The sequence below is a fragment of the Stenella coeruleoalba genome (assembly GCF_951394435.1).
Source record: "Stenella coeruleoalba genome assembly, chromosome: 3".
Lineage (NCBI taxonomy): Eukaryota > Metazoa > Chordata > Mammalia > Artiodactyla > Delphinidae > Stenella > Stenella coeruleoalba.
In genome coordinates, this window is record NC_137148.1 from 116,257,270 (window position 1) to 116,281,346 (window position 24,077).

General features: G+C 55.2%; 1 protein-coding gene across 3 annotated transcripts in view; it reads right to left on the bottom strand.

Annotated features, from left to right (window-relative positions):
• NRG2 (neuregulin 2) overlaps nt 1-24,077 on the bottom strand; it is a 179,458-nt gene that overhangs the window by 6,390 nt on the left and 148,991 nt on the right. For 2 of the 3 annotated variants that reach the window (XM_079917260.1, XM_079917261.1), the window contains exons 4-6: nt 18,197-18,317; nt 12,191-12,267; nt 2,027-2,129 (exon numbers count right to left, since the gene is read on the bottom strand). In XM_079917260.1, coding sequence (XP_079773386.1) covers nt 2,027-2,129; nt 12,191-12,267; nt 18,197-18,317 — 301 coding nt within the window. Of the gene's footprint in view, nt 1-2,026; nt 2,187-5,968; nt 5,993-12,190; nt 12,268-18,196; nt 18,318-24,077 lie in introns of all 3 variants that reach the window. The other variant, XM_079917262.1, reaches the window with a different exon arrangement.

The window sequence follows — 24,077 nt, forward strand, 5'->3', positions numbered from 1 at the left end:
GCTACTGCTCTTTCCTGTGCTCAGGCTGCCTTCAGCCAGGACCCCTTCAATCAACCGCCTACATCATCACTACCAGCCGGAATTCAGCAGGACCTGAGCGTAGTGGTAGTGAGCTTTGGCTCTGCTGAGAGAGCAGAACTCTACTACTTTCTAGCTGTGTAAGTCTGGGCAAATTACTTAAACTATCCATGTTTCACTTTCCTCATCTGTAAAACGGACTGATCATCTACGCATTCCAAAGACCACTGAGGATTAAGAGTGGATAAAATATTCAAGCACAGTGCTGGCCCACTTCCTGCATTCATTTATTTGGTGTCTATTGGGTTTTTACTATGTGCCAGATGCTGTTTTGGAGCAGAGGAGACAGATATGGTTCCTGCCCTCATGGAGCTTGCGGGCCAGTAGGAGAGGCAGATGATAAACACATAAACAAATAAACAAACAAGATACTTTCAGCAAAGTGCTATGGAGAAAATAAAACAGGATGCTGTGGTCAGGGAGTCAAGACCTGTGGGGCTGCTTCACTTCAGCACCTATTAAGTGCTCAATACATTTGTTTTGTAATCAACAAGTTTAATCATGTCACTCCCCTGTTAAAGCCCCTTCATTGGGCTTCAGAATCCTGTTTCCTCTCCCCAGCCCTGTCTCTCACGGCCCTTTCCCCACCCCAGCTTGCTGCATCCTTGGAGGGCTTGTTTCTGATCCTACACTGTGCCTCTCTGGCCTCTGGGCCCTTGCATCCAATTGCAGCACATTCTCTGCCTCTTCACCTGCTAACTCCTGCTCATCTCTCAGGCCCGGCCTAAATGCACGTTTCTCAGGGAAACCCTCCCTGCCCTCTAGCTGAGGTTAGGCACCCCTGAAATACATCCTGTAACACTGGACCTCTTGCTTAGAGCACTGGCCATGTGCCTGGTACAGGGCCTGGTGTCCAGCAGGCATTGAATGAAAGTTTGTTGAAGAAATAAGTAAATATAGTAGGGGTTAGAACATGAGGCTTGCTTCTCCCCCCCAGTTCTTGGCCTCAATTTTCCTGTGTGGGCCCAGTCTCCTCCTGTGGGCTCCCTGAACCCTAAACCCCAAGGCTGGCAGGGCCTTAGATCTCATAGATAGGGGCAGCAGGAGTCAAGACCCAGGGGCTCAGTCCCCCAAATGGTGGCTATGCCCAGACTCTTGCTTTCCGCATAAGAACAGATATGACAAACTCTTTCTGTACCACATCACTCTACAACCTGCAATGGCTCCCTATCATCTGTAGGATAAACCCAGGTCCCCAAGCTTGACATTCAAGGCCCTGTGGTGCCATGCAGGTTCCAGCTGTTCTTTTAGACTCGGGCACCTTTTTAAAATTGACCCCAGCACTCTGCTCCAGCTAGCCTCGGCTGCTCATGCTCCATGAGCACAGCTGACCCTCTCCTGCATTTGTCCTTTAGCTCGCACTCTTCTACTGGAATTGTCCAGCCCCTTTCCTTGCTCCAAGGTTCTGATGCCACCTTTCCTTTGCCCAGGGGTGGCCCAACCCCATCTTCTCTGTATTCCTGCTTGGACTGCTCCTAGGTGGGATTAGGCAGTGCCCTGTGAGGTCTCTTTTTCCCCTGAGAAGGTGCCTCCCTCTCTGTGCTTGCCCACCCCCAACACTGCCCCAGTGCCTGCCTACCTGACAGGGCAGATCCTCCCTCACAGGATCCTCTGAGGTACTAGAGGATCACACTCATTTTACAGATGAGAACTCAGAGAAGCTCATCCATTTCCTCAGGGTCACAGGAAATGGTCGAGCTGAATTAGAACCCAGATCTATCTTCTTCCACCGCCTGGGCTTATGACCGTTCTTGTGCAGTCCTCTGGGGCCTGTCTACCCCACCCTCTGCTCCTGCTTCTTGGCCCAGCCCTCTGGCCCCTCACCAGCTGCAGAAGGGGGCAGAGGGGCATAGGAATGGGGGAGGCTCCGCCAGGCATGGTGCGGTGGAGAGGAGAGCCTGTCCTCACAAAAGCAGTCCCTGGTTGCTCTGAGCGCCCGACAACTCACTTGGTCTTGCAGTAGGCGACCACGCAGACGATGCCCACGACCAGCAGAGCCACGCAAATGCCGGTGATAGTCAGGACCCTTTTCTGGTACAGCTCCTCGGCTTCTGCAGAGGTAGAGGGCGTGAGGGGGCAGGGTGGGAGGCAGACCCGTGGAGACAGTGCTGCAGACCGTCCCCCTGCCCCGCAAACCCCGGGCTCTCTCCAGCTCAGGTGCTGCCCGGCTCCCATCCATCTCACTCCTCCCCCAGCCAGTTCCCTCCTTCCTGCTTTCCTGAACTCCACCCACCTGTGGATCTCATCACAATTGACTACACCTGAGTTCACCTTCCCAAACCCGTGCTCTGCCTGGAGCATGTGAGTGGAAAATGCAGGGGGATGGGTGGAGGAGGTGGGATGGAGGTGAAGTTCCCAAGGTCATAGGGGAGGGTAACCCACTATGGCCTGGTGGCTGCAAAGAGCCTTGATGGGCTGGGGGAAGCTGCTCTTCATGGTGGTGAACATGCTGACCCTGGGCAAAGGCCTGGCTGGCCACTTTGGCTTCCTTAAGAAGGTGGAGAGTGGCTTGTTCTGGGCTGGAGACAGGACATGAGGCCCAGAGGCTGGACTTAGGAGGGATGCCAGGACCAAGAGCAGGAACAGAGCAGACCAGGCCCACAGAGGCGGGAGAGGGGAGAAAGGCCTTGGTTTATCCCTGCAGCTCGGTCAGGGTTGTGGCCCTGGCCCACTCCAGCTCTCCCCGTCTCTGCTTGTCAGAGACCCACGAGTGGCAGCACAGCCCCCTGGCGCCTAGGACAGCCCTTGTGCTCAAGGAGCAGCCTCCACCCTTCTGAAGGAGCTGAGCTAGGCTGGGCCTCAAAGCCCTCAAAAAGACCCAACTATCCCCTCTACCTCTACTCCCACTTTTTGGTGGGGCAACCCCTACGCTTCTAGAACAGAGAAAGCCTGGAGGAAGCAAAGGAAAAAGGTGACAGCACCAGACATGGTCAAGGCCTACAGCCTAGACCTCCCGCCCTTGCTCCGGCTCCCATCTGCTGGCCGGCCCCTCCCCATCGCTCCCCTCCCACCAGCACAGGGATAAGTGGGGGCGGGACCCAAAGCCTTGGTGGAGCCCTGGGCAGTGTCCCTAAGCCCCCAGGCTTGCAGGGTCTCCTGTGGCAAAGGTACGCCCAGCAGCAAACACTGGGTACAAAGCCCCAGGCACACATACCTGGAGGACTGTGCCCGTCTGACACACAGACAGACCCTTCACAACAATACACACGGCCGCCACGCACGCGATCACACCCACTGACATAGTCATGCAGAGTCGTGAACAAACAGCCCTCCACCCCAGATCCCCACCTCCAGGCTCTGTGGTCCTCGTCCTGCCTCCGGTTCTCATCCCCAGCCACGCCTCAGTCCTCCACTCAGGCCTCTGTCTCCATCACTCCTTTGAGACCGCTCTGGTCATCGTCACCAACAACCCCCCCGCTGCCAAGTCTGTGGTTCGCTTCCCTCTCAGCAGACTCCCCCTGCTGGGCCCACTTCCCAGGATGGTCTTCCCTCCTGGGTTTCCTCCCCCTGCACTGGCTCATCTCTCTGTCTCAGTTGCTACTTCCCCCTCTTCCATGTGGGCTGCAGGGTCCAGGCCCAGAGCTCTCAGGCTTCTTCTTCTCTCCACCTGCCTTTTCTCCCTCCGTCATCTCACCCAGACTCAGACTTGAAATACCATCTGTATGCAGCTGAATCTCACGTTTCTCTCTCCTGCCCTGACCTCTTCCGGAGCTCCAGATTCCTATATTCAAGGGCCATGGCCAAGCAGAAGCACTGATTCCCCACCCTCGTTCCCTGCTCTTCCCATCTCTTCAGTGGCGACACCACCTTTCCTGTTAAACCAGCCCCAGACCTTAGAATCATTCCTGATCTTCCCACCCACTCTGGTACCTGATCCATCAGCAAGTCGTCTCAGCTCTCCCTCCCAAGTAGATCCCAGGTCTGACCACTTCTTCCCATTTCCACTGCTTCCAGCTTCATCCAAGATGATGCCATCTCTCACTCGACAGCTGCCTGCTTCTGACTGGTTTCTCTGCTTCTATTCCTCCACACCCTGTGCCCTCACCCAGTCTATCCTCTGCCCCAAAGCCACATTGATTTCCAACGATAAAGCAGATCATTTTACTCCTCTGCTTAAAAACCCACAATGGCATCCCCCTGCGATTCAAATACAACCAAAAGCCTTACCATGGTCCACGAGGCCCAGGGTCACCTGGTCCCTTCTTCTAGATCCCACCTGTAGTCTTCTTCCCCATGTCTGCTGTGCTCCAGAGGCACTGGCAGTCTTTCCATCCATCGAACAAGGCAGGCCCATCCACATCATCCTTAACTTGCTGTGCCCCCTGCCTCAAACACTCTCCCCCGATGGTTTGCAGGGTTGGCTGCTTCTCGTCAGGTTTTAGCTCAAATGTCACCTCATTGGACAAGGCTTCCCTGGCCACTTAGCTAGAGCAGCTCCTCACCCCAGCTAGGCGCCATCCCATTCCATTTTATTTTCTGTGTAGCACTTACCCCCACCTGCTCTCTTTCCTGTTTGTTTGTTGTCTGTCTCACCCTGCACCAGGAGGGCAGGGACTCTGCATGCTAGATCGCCAGAGTCTGGCCAACTCTGGGGTTCAGTAGAGGTTTGTTGAGTTGGTGTGTGAATGAATATACAGACCACCTTTACAGACAGTCGCATATTTACATACGCCCACACTCGCCTCCGCACCCACTGCTCATGCTCAACCCTTAACAACAAAGATGTTCCACTGCACCCCTCTGTGTGCTCACACCCTGCACTGAGAGACCCAACAAGGTGTAAACATGTCAACATAGACACATAACAACATAGACACGCACACCTACAGATTCCCCCCCTGCACCCCCTGCCATGATCACACAGACACCACAGACTCGGCCCCTCTCCTCCCCACCCTGTCACAGCAGAGACACAGACATACTCTTACACACAGACTTTCAGCTCCATCTTCTGAGAATAGCTGATGGTGGCTAGGTGGCCGGGGAACCAGGGCCTCCCCAAATCTGCCACGAGAACAGTCTTTTCATAACTGCAGGCTCTGCACACATCTGGGGTCTGACCCCATCGAAGGCTCAACCCCTCTGAGACCCTGCATCTCTCCTGCTATATGTGTGGACCAGGGTGGAGCCTCCCAGCACAAAGCCAGAGAGCTGGGAAGACTGACCCCTCAAAGTCCCTCCCTGCCCAAGGCATCTTCCAGGGGCCAGAGGACAGTCAGGAGTGGGACGTGAGGTTCTGAGCTGGGAGGCAGGAGGGCAGGCACCCGAAGCCAGCCCACCGTGGACCCTCGCTGGTGTTGCCCACAAACACATGTGCCACCGTGGGGACAGATCGTGAAGGGAGTAACAGCCTCAAGCAGATGGCAAAGCCTGGCAGACAAACATGGGGCAGGCGGCAGAGACAAATGGGTGTTATCAGCTGCCAGCCTGGTGAAGAATGAAAAGCAATGGAAATGGAAATGGGAAAAGGAAGGAGGATTAAGGTCAAATTGAAAGGGATGCCTCTCTGCACAGTTCTCCAAACCAGGATTCTGTGGCTTTCAGACACCTGCTCTCCGAGGGCTCGTCTGGCCACCCCACTGGGTTGCACACAGCTCAGGGGTCCCGCTCCCCTCAGAGTACTCTGGCGACTGGCCCCAGGCAAGGGAGCACTACTGTACACGGGGGCGCAGTCTGAACGCCAGGGTACTCTGCTGTTCATGAGCTTTTCTTGTCTCCCCCAAATCAATGTAGTTTATTACAGGACATCCTGATGGGGACAGGGGGACTTTTGAAATCATCCCTTTCCCATTTGGGGGGAAAGGAAACCAAACATCCAGCACACATGGTGTCAGAGGCTGTGGAGAGGGGCTGTGTGGATGGCGCTGACCGATACATAGAGGCTCCGTACCCTTTAGTTCAAATCCAAGGTGCTCTGGCAGTGCAGAAGAAAGGAGGGTCAGAGAGGGGAAGGGATGGAGGGAGAGATACAGAGAGAGAGAGAGATGGGGGAGGGGGCGGGAGAGAGAGAGAGAAACGTTGGTCAGGACTCTTCAGACACCAGCAGCCAGCCTGTGAGGTGAAAGCAGGTTAGTGGTGTCCCCTCCCAGCCTCCTGAGCCCCTTCCCTGGCCCCCAGTCCCCAGGAGCCCTTGACTGGGGTAGAGAGAGGAAATGTTAGGATCAGCAGGCAGGGCAGGTTCTTTAGAGATGAGCTGTGGGGTTAGTACCTGGTGGGGAGGCAGAGGCGCAAGAGTCAGTTGGCAGATGTCCCCAGAGAGGAAAGGTGAGTGGGGGCAGGGGGCGGAGGAGTCCCCATCCTTCCCCTCCCAGCTCCAGTGCCAGGCCTTCGACCCTTTCGAGCAAGCTGGAGACAGCTTGCTCAGCCTGAGCTCATTCATGGGGCCCTTCTTTCTGTTCAGAACTAGGGCTTGGGGTACCCAGACCGGCCCCTTGTCCCTGTCCTGCCCCCATGGGCCTCACTGGCCTGCCCATCTACTAAGAGCCAGGCACGGAGGCTCAGAGTTTGTGTGGCGCAGGACTGGGGAGGGGGAGAGGCCCCAGGCAGCAGGTCACTTCTCCACTTGACACCCCCAACACCCTAGAAACCTGCAGGGGCTAGGCCTCGGGTCCCAGCCTGATCACACGACTTAGGAAAGCAAGCTGCAACTTGGAGAAAGAGACGAGTGGGTTCACCTGTAGAACACCTGTGCCCCCTAAATGGCAGCCAATTGCACTCTTTGAAGCTGGATCATGTTGTAAATGTGCAAATTCACGGGTCTTCGAGGTAGACACCCAGGCCATCGAAGGGTTGGATAAAAGGGCCCTGCCCAAGGGTCAGCTCTGTCACTGACCCACTGTGTGACCCCATAGTATTCCGCCTATCTGGCTCTCAATCTTTCATCAGTTAAATGGGGATCAGGCCTGGCCACGGGATCTCTGAGGTCTGCAACTCGGCTGTCCTTCAGAATCACCCAGACCAATGGAAACAGGCTCTGGGGTGGGAGCCCAGAAATCTCCCCAGTGCTTTTGAAAGGCTCACCTACCATTCTAAGGTAACAGCCAGCACCTGATTGCAGGCCTCGAGTCTCAGTTTTGTCCCTAGTTTGCTGTGTGCATGTGGGCAAGTCATACACAGTCTCTGTTTCCTCATCTGTCAAAAGTGCCTGTACACAGTGAGAGCAGAAACTAACACATTTTAAATCAACTAGACTCCAATAAAAATTAAAAAAAAAAAAAGACGGGCGAGGCGATGTGCAAGGGCTTGCTCCACTGCCTCCGCACGTGCACAGCAAGTTCCGCTAGACCCAGGCAGGAGGTGGAATTGTGTTCTGATGTTCTCATCTCCTGCAGAGGGAGCGGAGCACGGGGACATGAGCAGGAAGTCCTGTGCACTGTCTAGCTCTGGATCTCTCCCCTGCTTCCTGATAGGGATTCCAGAGGGTTATGCAGTTGGAAAAGGGCAAGAGAGTAGGATGGCTCTGACTGAAAGAGCCTTGAGGAAGATCCTGGGGTTCTGACCCCCAGTTCCATGCAGAGACCACACCCCTGAAGCAAGAACCCCAGCTCTTCTAAACATGAGCCCTTCCGTGCACTCCTGTTAAACCTGAGGTTGCAGGTGATCTTGAATGTGGTTTCTTTGCAGTCTTATGCTTACTGCTTGGAGGTAGGAGTCACCATAAGCACAGCAAGTCCACTCCTCTCCCAGGGCCTCCCAGGGCTGGCCAACTGTGCTAAGCAGGCAGTACAAACTTGACAAACTGAAAGGGTCCTCGGGGGCAACTCTCACTGAGCAGTTAGTCCTGTAGCCCCAGGGACCCTCCAGGCAGCTCGAAAGAGCTCACAGTGTTTGGATATCCAGCCAGGTTCCCCACAGAGAACAGCCCAGCTTGACCACAGCACCCCGGACACTAAGAGAACCACAGCACCCCAGACACTAAGAGAACTGTGGTTCACAGAGCTGGTCTGGGCTCCACTTTTGGTGGTGTTTGGATTAGATGAGGCAGCTAGGGCCCAGTAGTGCTAGGACACTTTCCCAAGGTCACATAGCAAACTAGGAGGCAGAAGGGAGACTGGAGGCCAGGTCTCTGGTCTCTTGGGGCTAAGCCATGGCTATTCCTGCCCATTGAGTCCCTGGGAAGCCCTGACTGGCTAGTCCTCAGGACAGTGACCATCTGGAGAAGTGAGCAGGGCTCCCAAAGCCATTTAAGAGTTTTCTCCTGCATCACTCCTCTGGGAACCAAGTAATAGCGGCAGCAGCTTTTGGGACTCCTGACTCGCCTCCCCTTTGAGTCAAAGGCCAGTACTGTTTTGGGTGGACAGTGGTGGCTGGCAGGACTGGTGATGCCACTGAGAAGTCACTAAAAGGCAGCCCTGCTTCCCTCTCCCCGGGGATGGATTCTGAGGGGCCTGCAGCCATGTCAGCCCCAGCAAAAAACAAAAACAAAGACACCCCAAAAACCCAAAATCAAAAAAACAGTCTCCTGCTCATCATATTCACTGCCTGCCACTCAGCCAGGATGGAGTGATACCACCGAGTCACAGGTGGGTCCTACCGAACAGAAATTTGCATACTGACCAGTAACCATGGCAGCCTGATGCTGGACTCCCAGCAGGGCCAGGCTTACCAGACAACAGACAAAGTCTTCATCCTGGACATGTCCTACGACACCTGGTCATAGGCACCTGGACAAGAAGGCCCTGATGTCGACCCCGCAGCATGCGCTTGTGTGCTTGTGTGTGTGTGAGCAGGTGTCAGCAGACGTGTTTGTGTGCAAGTGCAGGCATGTGTTTGTGTGTGTGTGTGCAGGTGTGCGTGCTCTTGTATATGGTGGGTATCCAGGTGTACAAGTTTTGAGTCTTGGGAAGTGGAGGGGCTGTCGAGGGAAGAAGGAGAAGCTTTAAAGGGCTACTGCGGCTGCAGGCTCTGTTTCCGTGGCCTCCGCAAAAGGTAACCTGGTCTAGAGGCTGTCTGGGCAGAGGGGGAAGGTCAGACACTTTGCTCAGGATGTGCTGGGAGTCAGCCTCCAGGGGACTGATGCTGCCCCTCTGGCCTCCACTCCCACCCCAGCAGTAGCTGGATGAGCTCAACTGTGTTCAAACAACAGCAGGCCCTTGACTAAGCCCTTGGTGTGCATCACTTCACTTCATCCTCACAGCAGCCCTAAAGGCATAAATGCCACTATCCCCATTTTACAGATGAGACAACAAAATCAGAGAGGTTAAATGAGGCCCCAGAACAGGAAGCTCAGCTGCTGGCAATTTTATTCAGGTCCGTCTGAATCGAAGCCTGAACACTTAAGTTAGCATTTTTCACTCCTTTTTCAATAATTATCTAATAGAGCAGTGCATGAAGTGCTCTGGGCAAAGTGCTTGGAGAGTATAAATCCTTTACCAAAAGGTACCAGCAAGGATCCCAGTAACACTAGGCAGAAAGGCTGCATTTCCAGTCTCCTTTCTGGGCTCCCGGGGCCCTGCTGACCCTCCCAGAAGATCTGAGCTGCAAGCTGAAGCAGCCCAGCTGGCAGAGGAGCTTGGACAGTGGCCGAGTGTTGGAGGCTCTGCTGCTCAGATTCAGGATGGGCTGGGACTCCCTGTCCAGAACAGTCCCATAAGCTAGGGGGGCTCTGGGCCTAAGGGGGAAAAGGAATAGGCCCTCCATTGCCTCTCTCCCCAGGTCCTCAGCCCCAGCTGGCTGCTCTGTCCTCCTGACCTACGGTCCTCCAATGGGGCTGGATCTGACTCTGCAATTCCTCCTGGAGCCTGGGCTCTGGAGAGTTCTGTTGGGCCACGTGCCCACAGGCTCTGTTCTTATCCCCATGGCCTTCCTCCCTGGCCTCCAGTGGGAGGGGCCTGAGGACAGCGCTGCCCCCAACACTCTATTAAGAGAGTTGACCACCTGGGATGACCAGCCCCGACCTCTCTGGCGCCTCTCCTCATCAAATCTTGGCTTCCAGGTTCCTGTGCAGGGAATGTCTAGGCTTTTGTGCTGTGGTCTGAGAAGGATCGGAAGGCTCCTTTCTCTACCCTGAGCCCCAAACCCCTTTTCTCTAAGGGCTACCTAAATGGTCCCCTGGGTCCCTCCCTCGTCTTCTTCATGCCCAGGCACCATCAATCTAGTTCTAATTCCTCATGGGACCCATCTGTCCTCCCTGGAGAGGAGGAGGTGGGTGGTGGGTCGAGCAGGGGCCTAGCGTGCTCTGGAGGACAGGGGACACGGTCCCGCCTTGCAGGCCAGTGGACCGCTGGGCCCCAAATGGAGTCCATGGCCAGCCTGTGGCCTTCTGCTCTGCTCCACCTCCACCTCATGGCACTTGAAGGCACTGCTCCCAGCCCCCAGTAAAACACGCCACAGTTAGGGCCTCATCCTTCAGCTCCAGGGGTCACAATTTTCTCGGCAGACTGTGCAAACCAGAAAGCTCCAACTTCAGAGATGGAAGAAAGGAAGGGAGTGAAGTCCTGGATGGGGACTGAGGCCAGAGAGGGCCTGGAGAGAGTCACCAGTTACCCCTTGATTCCTTCTTCCCTCTATGCCTTAGTATTTGCGGCAACCCTCACCCCTACTCCAACATCTAGCTGCACAGATGACTCTGGTCTTCACGGAAACCACTGCCCTGGGACCTGTTTTCCCTCAATCCGCCTTCCCCACTCTCCCCCATCACCCCAAATCAAACCAAAACAAACTCTGGCCAGATGGAAAGGCAGGCTTTCTGAGAACTTGCTTCTCTCTCTCAAACACAGGAGCACACATGTGCACACACTCATTGCCCGGCCTCACCAACAGCCTGACATCCTCAGACAGGCTCTCAGAGGCAGGTGAGGGCTCTGCAAATGCTTCTTCCCATCCTGGCCAGGCTGCCTGACCCCAGTGGTGAAGAGGCCTGAGCCTGGCTCTGAGCAGCTGCAGAGAGAATTCAGTGTTACTGCCACCAGGCAGTACAGCAACATGAGGCAGGGGGTGTATCAGTCTCCTCTGTGTGAAACCCAGCAGGACCCTGCAGGTGCTTCCCCAGGAAAGACCCCCCAGTGACCCCTGCCTCTTGTTTGTAGAAAAGCTTTAGCCTCCTAGGCCTTTCTCCTCGAGTTCCAAAGAGCAAATTTAATCAGAGAAGTGAGAAAGTGCAGAAACAAAGGAAAACAAACAAGGCAAAATAATAAGAGTTTAGCCATAAGACAAAGTCAAGGACCTTTGGTATATCCTTGAGTTGTTTTGCAGATACTAAAACCCCACCAGGTGTTAGAAGTTAACTACATGATGACCACCCCCAGCCCTAGGCTGATTGGAACCAGAAGGTTGATGATTGAGATTCCTGAAACACCCTGTTACCTCACCATCAACCAATCAGAGGACTGAGCATGAGCTGATCGCGCACCTCGTGACCCCACCCTCCCACAGTCTTTAAAAACCCTTCCCATGAGCCCCTTGTATTCTTTGCTTGACACCTTACGACTAGCGCTGTTCTTTCTTTCACCTCCACCCGGTTTAGTAGGTTAGCTCTGCTGTGTGTTTGGTGTAGGGGACCCAAGTTTGGTTCAGTAACACACACAGGCTTCTGATGAGGACTGAGAGGAGCCTAGGACAGCCCCCCGCGTTTCCCAGCCCCCCCCCAATCTCTCTAAGCAAGGCCCCATCCTTCCCACGGGGTGGGGGGTAGGGTGGGGGAAGAACTGTCAGTTACCAGGGAAGGAAAGAAATAGAAGAAAGAGACATACTGGAGAAGTTGACCATTGCGAACTGCTGACACCTGTCCCCGGTGTATCCCACAGGACACCTACCAAAAGAAAGAAAACCAGAAAGAGAGAGCCAGGATAGCAAGACATAGGCATTGCAACACCCCGGCACAGGCTCCTGCCAATGCCAGCTGGGTTCCTTGCCACTGTTACCATTTGTACCGGCCTTGCCACTCTGCCCCTTACCTGCAGCCCTGAACTTTAAACCCAAGGATTAGGCCAAAAATGAAAAAGCAAAACAAAAGAACTAACAAACCAAAATACAAAAAAGAAACAAAACAGCCAAAGATCAAAACAACCAACACCCCTGGCCCTATGTCCTACAACGGGGTGAGGAGTGGGGGGGGACTGCACCCGGAAGCTTTCTAAGGAGCAGGGACTCGTGTTTGTATCTTCAAACATACTTTGCTTAGGATCTGGCATGTACAATCGCAAAGGCAGTTTCTCCAAACATCTCTGTCCGAAGAATCCGTTTGGACATCTGGAGAAGGAAAAGGGGAAAAATCACAGAACAAACTGGCATCATCCGCGAGGCTTAGGTTAGAAATCAAAGTGCACAGTGATGAATGAGAAAACCAAGTCGAGCGCTGGGGCACACTCGTTGCTGAAGGGGCTGGAGTCGGGGCTGGGTGGAGGGCTCGGAAATCTCCTTCACAATCTCTCTAATAGATGTGGCTCCAGGTGGTGGGGAAGCGGGGGAGGGGGAGGGAAGAAGATGATTTGGGGAAGCGGGGTGGGGAGATTGGGAACTTACTGCCTAAAGGTCCTCATGGTTATTGAGACTTCCCTTCTGACCTGCCTGGGGCCCCGTGAAGCCAGGATTGTAGACCCTCGGTGCCAGGCAGTCAGTAGGCTGGGGGGCTGGGAGTCTTCTGGAATACCAAGTTCTGGGGAGACGTTCCTTCCAAGCCCTACCAAAGGGTTCTGTCCAGGGCCCTGGGCAGGTTTTCTCATCCATGAAACAGACCCCAGAAAGCTCAAAGGAGAACTTGGGAATGCTGTTCCCAGACTGTGCGCCTCCAGCAGAAGGGGCCTTGGAGATGTCTCATCTGTTCTTTCAAAGAGGGCTCTGTGGCCAAGTAAGTTTAGGAAATCCATTCCCAGGCTTCCTTGTAGAGGTGCAGTGCACGCTAGCACATGAAAGGCTATGAAAAGTTTTGTAGGAGGAAAGAGCTGAACTTTCCAGTAGGTTCCAAATGTATTTGACCTTGGAAATTGTTTTTTGAGGAATCCTTGTGAACATACGGTTTGGGGAAGGCTGCCCTAGAGCAATATACACGGGAAAAGCTTATGGGGAACAGGTGAGGGTGGAGAGAAGCCTGAATTACCAGCATCCCAAAGCTGGTGGGCTGAGGGCGGGCGTGGGGCCTCTGGCCTCAGGTGGCAAGAATCACGGTGGCGGGGTGGGGGCGGGGCTGCAGCCTGTTCCGCATCAGGGGGCCAACTGGCTGCCTGGGACACCTGCCCTTTCCCCACGACCTGCTCCTCCATCACTGCCTGGCTCTAGCGGGAGTTCATTCTCCCACGTTGCCTCCTGCAGAAAACCACCCACTCCCATCTCCCTGACCTTGTCCTTAACTTCCAAGGTCCACTTCCTTCTGCTCCCTGGCTGCCACTCTCCCCTCGAGTCCCTGTCTTGTAGATTTCTGGGAGACATGCCCAGCCCTTGTACTCTCTTCTGAATCCCAGCAAGGCCAGATACTTAAGCTTACAGATAGGGCCAGACTGATCCTCCCGCACCGCCCCCTACTCGAAGATGGGTCTATGCTCTTCTGCCTCTTCTAAATTAGGAAATTAGGTAAGCCCATCACCAGCGTCCCCTCAATAACAGGTCAGTGACGTTAATCAGTAAACTTCCCCAAGAGGTGAATGTACTCTACCTCTTAGCATTCTAGCGTATACCAACCATCAGCAGCCCCTTGAACTTATAGGGGGTGATGGCGATTGACTGTGATAGACCCTCACAAAAACCCTGTGGCCTCCAATCTAGCCTGGAGGATCGGGAGTGGTTGATGAGCAGATAGCTGGAGTCTCTCTGGGCCTTACTGTATCTCCCTCAGGGGAGGCAGGAGGCTGGTCCTTGTAGCCGGGGCAGTGTGTGTGCAGGTGTGCCTGGCTAATGAATGGTAGTGGAGGGGGGGAAGTGTGTCTGGAGAAGGGGGAGAGCCTGCACGTGAAGCTGATGCACGCTCATCCTGTTGAACAGGGTGGCTCGGAGGAGGAGGCTACAACTTTGTCAATACGCCCTTTTCTGACCCCTCGCCCTCGTCCCCAGTTATCCCAGCCCAGGAAAATGGAGGCAGTGGCTAAGGCTTTCCGACCAGCTCCACTCAGGCTCAGCCCTTCTTCCTCAGCTCTCGGAAACTGATTCCACTTGGGATGGGACTAGAGGCGCAGGAGTGACTTTTCAAGCAGCAGCATCGTTGGGGGTGGACGATAAAGACCCAGGACGTTGCCAAAATGACTCTTGCAATCAGGAATAAGAAAGAGATAGGCTTGACTGTGTCCAGTGTCTGAGATTAGCCTGGCTCCTGGAGACAGGAAAAACCTGTGTGTGTGTAAGAGAAAATGGGGGAGTGCAGGGGCAGGAGGGGACAGAGGGGAATTTATTCCCACTGCTGAGAGTCAGGATGCTTTCCTGTGGCTCTTGGAGACGGAGGGTAATTGAGCACATCCCTACGTTCCCGGCCCCACACCCAGCCTGGACTACCCCGACTCTATCCTCGTATTCTTCGTGGCCACAGAGCTGCACAGCTCCAGGTGGTGCTGTGGACACCGTGTACAACACGAACAAGCCCCCTGGAGTTGTGCCATATAGTCCTAACCTTCCTGCCCTGGGAAAGTGCCCACTAGCTGAACAAAGGAGAAGGTGGGGGGGGGATGGGCACTGCACGGGGCTGGGACGACTAACACCTGAGCTGTTCCTCAGGCACTGGCTCCTTTCTCGGAGCTTTTGGACACTCCTGTTCTCTCGTTAGCCCTGCTTGTCCACGTCCAGGAGGCTGGGGCTTCCCTAGAGAAGGCTCTGGGGGTGGGCCTACAGCCTCTCTACCCTGCTGCCAGGACCTGGTAACAGGGTACAGGCTACATTAGCCTATCAACCAGGAGCAGGGCCTGAACTTGGCGTGGGTGGCTGGCTGGTAGTGAGTTCCCACTCAAACAGGGATTGACCCCCTGAGTTTCAGGGACACGGGACAGATTAGGAGGAGCGGCAGGTAACAGGCTTCCCGGCCCTTCCCCCCAAGCTGTTATCCTTGACTACGGGAAGGTCTGTGCTCAGGGCTGGAGAAGAGCAGGGGTAAGAGAGGGGCAGAGAGGAGAGCCCACGGGCTGCATCTGGGGTGACAGAGAGGCTGGGACTCTGCCTCCCCGTTTTCCCACCCCACCTCCCGGGCCTCAGTGTCTCCTTTTGGTAGCCTGGGGATAATGCCATGTGTGCTGCCCTCACCCAGGGGAGAGGGAGGATGAAGGATGAGGGTGTGCCCCGGGCACTGGAGGGAGTGAAGGGTCTCTGGCCTCATGAGGGGTGTGGGTGGAGAGGATGAGCAGGCAGATGGGCATGGGATGGGGGAAATCACCTGGACATGGGAGCAGAGGGGATGGGGGGGTGAGCTGATGGGAAAGGGAGGCATGCCACTGGTATGTGCACAGGGCTGGAAAGAGAGTCTTGTTCTGTCATCATCCCCTGAACCAGTCCCCAAGAGTCACGCACCAACCGTGCTCTATAAAAACACGGAGAGAAGAGGAGAAAGCAGCAAGAGGAAGTGCAGAGGTCCCTGTCTGGCCCAGACAGGAGACGGTCACCTTGATTTGGACCCCCGTTTTCAAATCCCCCTAAGCTTTCCTTTTTTAAAACAAAATTCAGCATCAGTGACACTGTTTCTTTTGGCTCTGAATTCTAGAAAAACAGGAGGGACGGAGTGTGCCTGCTTTCCAACACTCCCCGCAGGGCTCTCAACCAATACACAACAACAAGTGTCAGAAAACCAGGAAGGAAAACTGATTTTTGTAGAAACTGGAATGAAACTGACCAGTCTAGTTTCATTATCCAAGCTAAGCGGAAATGCAAAAAAATCAAAATAAAAGTAAACAAACAGCACAAATGGTACGACGTGAGTTCCGTTTCCTAAGTTCTTTCCTTTTTATTCCATGCATTCCATTCAGGGTGTCATCAGGAACCCCAAGAGGCCTACCCTCCTTCCCTCCCAGCTCACCCACCCCCAGAATGGCCTCTGGGTTCTGCCCTGCCCCCCTCCCCCCTGCCCTTCTCCAGCACAGCTCTGAGGACCTGCCCTCCTGATTGCAATCCCCGCCAGGGATGCCCCTCTCCCCTGAGGGCTCAGGGCATCAGGGAAGTTGGCTCCAGGAGCCCTGGCTGGGGCTGACCCAGGACAGGCTGAGATGGGGAGGTGGTGGTTCTGGGTACCAAGCTCAGGTTCTAAGCAGTGAACCCCAGTTGCCCTGGTGGGGCGGGGAAACAGGACAGCATCTTCACAGTGGCTCAGGCTCCTGCCCTCTGCTCCTCTCAGATTTAGCTGGGCAGCACCCAGAAAGTCCTAGGGGTACAGCCTTGCTGGCAGGGGCCCCTGGGAATCCTATAGCTCACTACTCTTTCCCACACTAGACTCTGGCACTGGAGTCCTGGGTCCCGTGGCCCTCCTCAGCCCCGACACCTGTCCCGGTGGCTGAAACCTTTTCTGTCTGGAGCCAGTGACAATGCTGGATGCCTTCAAGGTTCTGGGATCCAAGGGGCTAGGGAAGAAGAGAGGCCTGGGGTGTATGTGTTTGTTGTGGGGGACAAGAAGAAGGGGTCCAGGGCTAGGCCATCTCTGTGAGGTATTCCAGAACGCTTATGCATTTCTATAGATCTATTCCAAAGTGCTCAGAGCATTTTCAAGGCTAGAATGTTCCCCAGGGTCTGTGGCACTAATGTGGCAGCTTCCTAGAGGCAGAAAGAGAGAGGAAGGATGAGGGGCTGAGTCTGGACTGAGAACTTCCCTGGGGGACCTGCTGTTGCTTTTGGGACTGTCCCTTGAGATTCAGGATGGGGGAGGCCGGAAGGCGGAGGGCAGCAGGTGACAGGTGGAGCCGAGGTGGATGCTGGCAAAGGAGGCCAGCTGGAGCAAGAGGCACAGGTGTGCCTGGCAGTCCAGGCTCAGCTCACCCAGCACTGAGGGGAGGGCGTGAAGGAGGTGTGGCCCCTCATTATCACGCTGTGAGGTGGAGGGGTCTTTGGCCAAGGCTGTAGTCAGGAGGGAGATGCAGCTCTGGAGCTGGAGGCCAAAGGCAGGAAAGCCGAGAGGAGCGCTGAATCTGACCTTATCTGTGGAGAGGGCAAACGCCTCTCTCCGGGAATCTTCATCAGTACTCTGCTGGCCCCTGCCCAGATGCCACGGCAATGGGGCAGCTTTGGCACATCGCCAGCGCCCTAGGCTTGGGCTGCTTTGAAACCCAAAGTTGTGAACTAGGCCTCCCTCCCTCTACTCAGGATCCGGCCAGAACCTGTGCTGCCCTCACCAAGTTCCCCTACCTGTTCCTTGCTCACCTACCAGAGAATCTGTCAAGGGGGCAGTGGGGGCCCGGCTCCCAGAAGATGTGGCTGGGCCTGAGCAAGCCCTCCCTGATCACTGTGCTCCCACCTACCCTGTTTGCTAAGGGTGGGGAGCAGGGGGTCCCCAGCTCCTGGGAGTTCCTTCGGGGCAGCTCTTGGGGGGAGGCAGAGTCCCAACATGAGCTTTTCCTCAACCCTGACCTCCCCCACTCAGCCACACCCAGAGTGATGTCCTTGCTGGTAGCCCTTCACTCCCCAGAGAGGGGCTAGGGACTGAAGTGGCACAGGCAGCAGCCAGAGCATATCTGGGCACTGGGGTCCTGCTGGGCAGGGAGAAGAGCCAGGTCCTGAGGCGAGCACTGGGGGCAGAGCCCTCTTCTTCCCTCAAGGCTATAAGAGCAGAGCTCAGCTAGCAAGGGCTCTGGGACGTGTGCCCTACCTGACCCTGCCAGGCTCCTCACTGCTGGGGAAGATGCACCCTGGGCAATGTTCATCAGAACAAAGTTTGGAAAGTTGCTGAGAGATAGGGAGGGGAAGAGAGAGAGAGAGAGAATCCAGTGCCCCGGGCATAGACTGGTCTAGCCATCTCCCAAGAAGGTGTTGGTGAAAGGGTGGACATTGGAAGATGGGGTGGGTAGGGGCCTGGGAAACTGGGACTGCAGAAGCCCTGAGCCCTTTAGAGCTTACATCTCCCTGTATTCCAGGAAAGGGCTAGGAAGTGGGGCAAACCTCCCTGTCTACACCCCTTGGAGACCCCTTACTAGTATCTTGAAGCTCACTTTTCCTAGAGCCCTCCACTTCTGCCCCAGCCTCTCTCCCCCTGCTCCTGCCCCCATGCCTGCCCCCACTGGTGACTTACTTGCAGGAGAGCTGGTTGATGCCCTCGATGTAGTAGCAGACGCCTCCGTTGACACAATAGGACTTGGCTGTCTCGTTGCACTTGCGGGCGTGCCCCGACCAGGATGATAGGGTAGTGCTCACTGGAGGTACGAGAGACACGTGCCAGTGACCCACTGAGACCACCTCTGGGCCCCAGGAATCACCTCCTTCATGGCCCATCTCAAAGCTGGACGATCAGAGACTGTAGGAATGGCTGGGGTGGGGGGAAGGTCTGGTGGTCCCTCCCAGGTCACCAACAAGGCCAAGGGGAGGCCACCGTGAGCTTGGACCATCTGCCCAGCACCACCTTGCACCCTCGCTCCAGGCAAACCTTCAAAGGCTGGGAAGATTTTCTTCTCTTGGAGGGGATGAGAGGCTAGCAGAAACTGCTCCATCTTCTGGCATAAGGGCCCACCTCTGCTGCCTGCCTGCCTGCCTTTCTGGGGGCTCCGCTGCAGGTGGATGAGGCACCATGTCTTACGTGGGGGGCAAGTCACAGGGGTTCAGGGAGGAGACATTTATATCTGTCTGCACTGCTGGGGCTCTCATGGACCAGGGCGTGATTACAGGGAGCTGGGCTTTGAGGGGAATGGCACCTTTTGGGCACTGTAATTTTCTGCGATCTGGGGACTTGCGGCGAGAACCCTAGCTTCCGTCTCTCCCCTCTTTGTCCCAGAGTTGGGCCAAGGTGCCCGGAAATGCTACAAAGGCCGCTATGCGCGTCTCCATAAGCATCCCGGGCCGCCTTCACGTCCTCCCTCACCAGGCAGCCTCCACCTCCCCCACCCGGTCAGCTGTGGCCTCTGGAGGGAGCCTCCAGGCCTTGGACAGCCCAGGCCGTAAATCCGGGGCTTCACGTTGCTGGGGAGAGGGGACAGCTGGGATGTGGAAACTAGGTGACAGCAAGACTGGGCTTCAAGGCTGCTAACCCAGACTGCACACCTGCTGGATCAGATTCATTTGATCAGTGAAAATCACAAAAGCACTGCTCCCCAGAGGGATGGCAGCCAGGAGCCTGGTTTCAAGTGAAAATTCTTGCCCCAAATTTCAGTCTTTATCTATTAGCTAACCTCTTAGGCTGTGTATCCATATTGGGCAGCTAGAAACCGGTTCCTGCTCCCCCCTCAGCTTCTGTGGCTCTGAGGGCCTCTCATGCCCACCCAGCGGTGGCCTCCTGACTGAGGTGGCCCGTCCTACCTTGGCCGGTCCTGTCTACTCAGGGGTACTGAGTCTCCACCATCCCCCGAAGTAAGTGGGGGGATGAGAGGAGGAGGAGGAGGGCCGGCACTTGGCGCCCTGAGTGTTTAGACGTGTGGGGAGACGGATGGAGCACGGGACTGGGAGTGTATACACAGCTCTGCCTCTGTATATGTCTGAGGAGCTCGCTGATAAAACCCAGCGGGTAGGGCCAGCTCCCACCTTCCCTCCACATCATGCCTGCTGCTGGTCTGGCATCCTCGAGCCCCACCCCTGCTGACGTCTCCCACCTCTGCTCAACCCCACACAAGGCTGGGACCCACATGCTTCTGGGTCAGTGAGACCCAGGGAACTAAGAAAGGGACAGAGAAGACAAACAGCTGAGGTGACCACGCCTGTGAGTTACAAAATCTCATTGCCGGGACGACCCTAGAGGTTGTCCTGCCCTTCGGTTACATTGCCAAGGAGGAGTGAGGAAAGAGAGCAGGCAAGGGCCTTCCAGAGTCCAGTGTGTGTTGTAACAAGGCCTCAGGGCTCCTAACATCTGGCTGAGCATTCTCACCAGGCACCTGGTCCCTCGTAGAAGAACACGTCAGCACCAAGGCTTGACGGGAAGACGAATGCAAACACGACGTGGACCACGGGCCCGAGTCCTCTCATGGGCCTTGGCCAAGTCAGAGAAATCTCAGGGCAGCTTGATGCCCTCTGCAGCCAGGGGTGGAGGAAGCTGCCCAACGATGGGCTGCATGAGCAGCGGGCAGGAGTGAGGATGGCGGCAGGACCACAGCTGCACGCTTGGGCCTGTCTACACGTACATCTGTGCTCACTGAGGCCTTGGGAGGCAGAGGACGACTCCTGAGGGAGGACAGGGCCCCATCTTGGGATCCATGGCCTAGGCCTGCCAGAACCATGTCATCACGGGGACTAGGCTGGGGCCCCAGAAAGGTAAAAAGGGAGGGCAATGGGGGAGCCGGTTGTAGAAGGTGTGGAGGGAAGTGACCATAGGCCTTTCCACCTCACAAAGAAGTACCTTGAGGCCACCCCTGTGACGGCAGCGCCCTCCCAGCTCACGGCAGCCAACTCTGCTGGTGGTGAAGGCTCACGCTAGAAGCTTTCCACACTGAAGAGGTGCATTCGTGCTATTGCAGCACACGTGGGCTCCTAAGGCCATGTGTCACGCTGCCTCGTCAGCCTATTTGTATTTCTTCACTGTGTTCTCCCGTGTTTGGGGATGTGGAGATGACAGATGACCTCCGAGTGGGAGAATCTGGCCGCTCCCTGGATACCACCGCGGGGATGGCGCCGATCCACCCCAAACTCAGCTCCCACTCATCTGCCCCAGCCACTTGTTCCTCTAGCCTTGCTCATCTCAATGACTGGACAGCACAAACCAAAGGCCTAGAGGGCACCTTTGATTTCTGGTCCTTCTCTGTCCCCCTAGCCGTCCATCACTGAGGGCTGCCTTCCCACCTCCTCCTGAGGCTCTGTCCATGTCTCAATACCGCCTCTGTGGTCTCTTTCCTGGATGGCCACAATCGCCTCCTCACTGGTCTTTCTTCCCTCACTCTTGCCTTCATCTCTAACCTTTTCGCTTCGCAGCTGCCACCAAAGGGGTCTTTAAAATATGTAAATTGATCAATCGCTTCCATTATCAAAACCCTCCAATGGCTTCCATCCATACTCATAATAAAGTCCCCCTCCCCCTCCCCAAGTCTAATCTGGGCCTAACCACCTCTCCCACTTCATGTCCTGTCCCTGTCTTGCAGCATATTCAGACTCCACTGGCTTAGTCCAGCTCCTCTAAGAGGCCACGAGCCTTCTTATCCAGGACTTTCAAAATATCAGTGTCTCAGAGAGGCTGCTCAGGCTCCTCCTTCATTCCTTCCCTTAGCTTTGTAACTTCTCCTTGTAGTGCTTATTCTAACAATTAAAGGACTAGTTATGCAATTACTAGCTGTCCAAAGCTTAGCTCCTCCACTAGAATGTAAGCTCCCTTTGGGCAGAGGCCATGTCTGTCTGCTTCACTGGTGAACGCACCCCAGTGTCGAGCACAGCGCTTGACATGTCATAGGTGCTTAACGAATATTTACAAATATTTCTAATGAGCAAATGGACATCTGATTCTTGAGAGAAAGGTACCTTCTTCTACCATCCCAGGGTCTAGTCTGGTCTCCTCGGCCGATGATGATATCTTTTCTGTAGGTTAAAGCATTGTCTCTTACTAAAGGCAAATACTCCTGGAAGGTCATTAGGGAAATGAAAATCAAAACCACCGTGAGATAGCACTTCACACGCCCTCAGGTGGCCGTATTTAAAAAAAAAAAAAGATGGATAATAACAAGGGGTGGTGAAGATGTGGAGAAATGGGAACCCCCCATACTTTGCTGGTGAGAATGTAAAATGGCGCAGCCATTTTGAAACACAGCTGGTCATCCTTCAAAAAATTAAACATAGTTACTATATGACCCAGCAATTCAACTCCTAGGTGTATACCCAAGAGAACTGAAAGCGTATGTCCACACAAAAACTTGGACACAAATGTTATAGCAGCATTTTTCATAATAGTCCAAATGTGGAAACAACTAGAATGATGCAACAACCTCAGCTGATGAATATATAAACAATGTGGTAGACCCAGGCAATGGAATTATTATTCAGCCACGAAAAGGAAAGAAGTACTGACATGACTACAACATGGAGGAACCTTGAAAACATTATTTTAAGTTGAAGAAACCAGTCTTGAAAGGCCACATATTCTGTGGTTCTATTTATATGAAATGTCCGGGATAGGTAAATCCACGGCGGCAGAAAGGAGATTCTGGTTGCCAAGGGCTGGGGGGGATTTAAAGAAAACACCTGGGAAGGATAAACCCAGGAAGCCTCTATCAGCCATTAGTGTCTTGGTGTGAGTGAGTTTATTGGATCTCCGAAGAGAAAATGGGCCGGGAAGGAGCTGATGCTGCAGAGATGTTCTGCCTGCTGCCAGCTCCTGCCACTGCTTTTCTCCCTTGCTCTTGGAGAAAATCTCTGCTCATCTTTCAAGGCCCAGATCAAGTATCTCTTCATCCTGTAAGGCTCCCCTCCCGCCTGCCTGGGATGCCCCCTCTCCCGTTGTTAAGTTGCCTGTCTTTCCTCTTCAGTGTGTTAGAACAGGCAGACGCTTTGAGTTCAGGTTTTAGCTTCCTGCCATTTGAGGGGACTTTGGGAGCCAAGACTGTGACCCCTCAGCGCTCAGAACAGCGTCTTGCTGAGTTAGGCCTCGCTGAAGGCTTGAGTTGACAGGACACATGGGTGCACCTGTGATTAAACAGCTAGCCTTTCTAAGCCCCCAGGTAAGGGGCAGACCCAGAAGCCTCTCCAGGTCTTCCACGATCCTGTGACACCCCAGGTCACACCTGCCTGCCCTCTGGGCAAAGCCAGGCCCGGCCCGATATCCCAGGACTTGGTACAGCCACCCCGGGACAGTCCACCCAGAAGGCCACACCCGCAAAGAAAGTTCAGCAACAGGATGAGAGCTGAAGAATGATCTGATAGAACTGGAGAGAGATACACAAGACCACAGAGGGCCGAGGAGTGGCCCAGGAGTGGGGCCTGCACTGGGCGTGCCGCTGCGGTGGGCTGGACTGGTCAGGAGGATAGCTGCCTGGGAGAGATGGCGCAGGAGGAAGAATAAAAATGGGAAGGAGAGGCCGACTACCGTTAGGGTCGGAAAGGCCATTTGGGTCGGATTTGTGAGAGCTGGGCTGTGGGACCGAGTCCTTGTTCTTTGGCTCCATGGGTCGGGGAGTGACAGGGCGAAAGCATCTTGAGGCTGCTGCTCTGGTCCAGGTTCAGCAGGGATGAAACCTGGGCCAGGATTGCCCCTAAGGTGGGGCTGGAATGAAAAGGACATACGTGAGTGAAAGATCCAGAAAGAAGACGGACCAGGACTCGCAGACTCAGACCTGGTAGATCCAGTGGTAAGGGAGATCGAGGAGCTGAGAGGCTGGGAGGACAAGGGAGGTCCCTTACAACACGGCAGACCGGGTCTGAGCCAGGCTCTCCTCTGAGGGTCACAGGGCAGGGTTCTCGTTAGACTGCGCTGGGTGCAGGGGGTACTGGAGGGCTGTCTGGTGGAAACACGGGATGAAGGGAGATGCAGGACTGGAAGTGAAGCCAACAACCAGGTAGCCAAGTGGTACGTGGAGGCTGGGTGTCAGGAGGAGGAACGAGAGCTGTGGGGTTCTGAGGACTCAGGCTAGAGTGGAGGGGGCGCGACCTGAGGACAGGCAGCCTTGGTGACTTTCCAGTCAAGGGCAATAACCAGAGGACAGCCCAGCAGGGAGGCCGCCTCCACGCCGAAGCCGGAGCTGCCTCTGCGGAGGGGGGAAGCGAAGGGTGCCGTGGGCTCCTGACCTTGCACGTTTCCCAGGGAGGGGATGACCTGTGGGAGAGGGTCCTGCCATCCCTGAACTGAGGCTGCCCCCAGGGGCCCGGGGCACCCAAGCCTTCCACCCGTGGCCCCGTGGAGCAGGCTGCCTGCACACGGGCACCCAGCAAAGCAGCGGGCAGGCAGCTTGCGCGCACCCTGGGTCTGCCTCTCCCCGGAGCCCCGCTTCAGGCAGCCCAGCCTCCCATAATTGCCTTCTAAAAATATCCTTCCCCCCACCCCCACCTCTTGATTT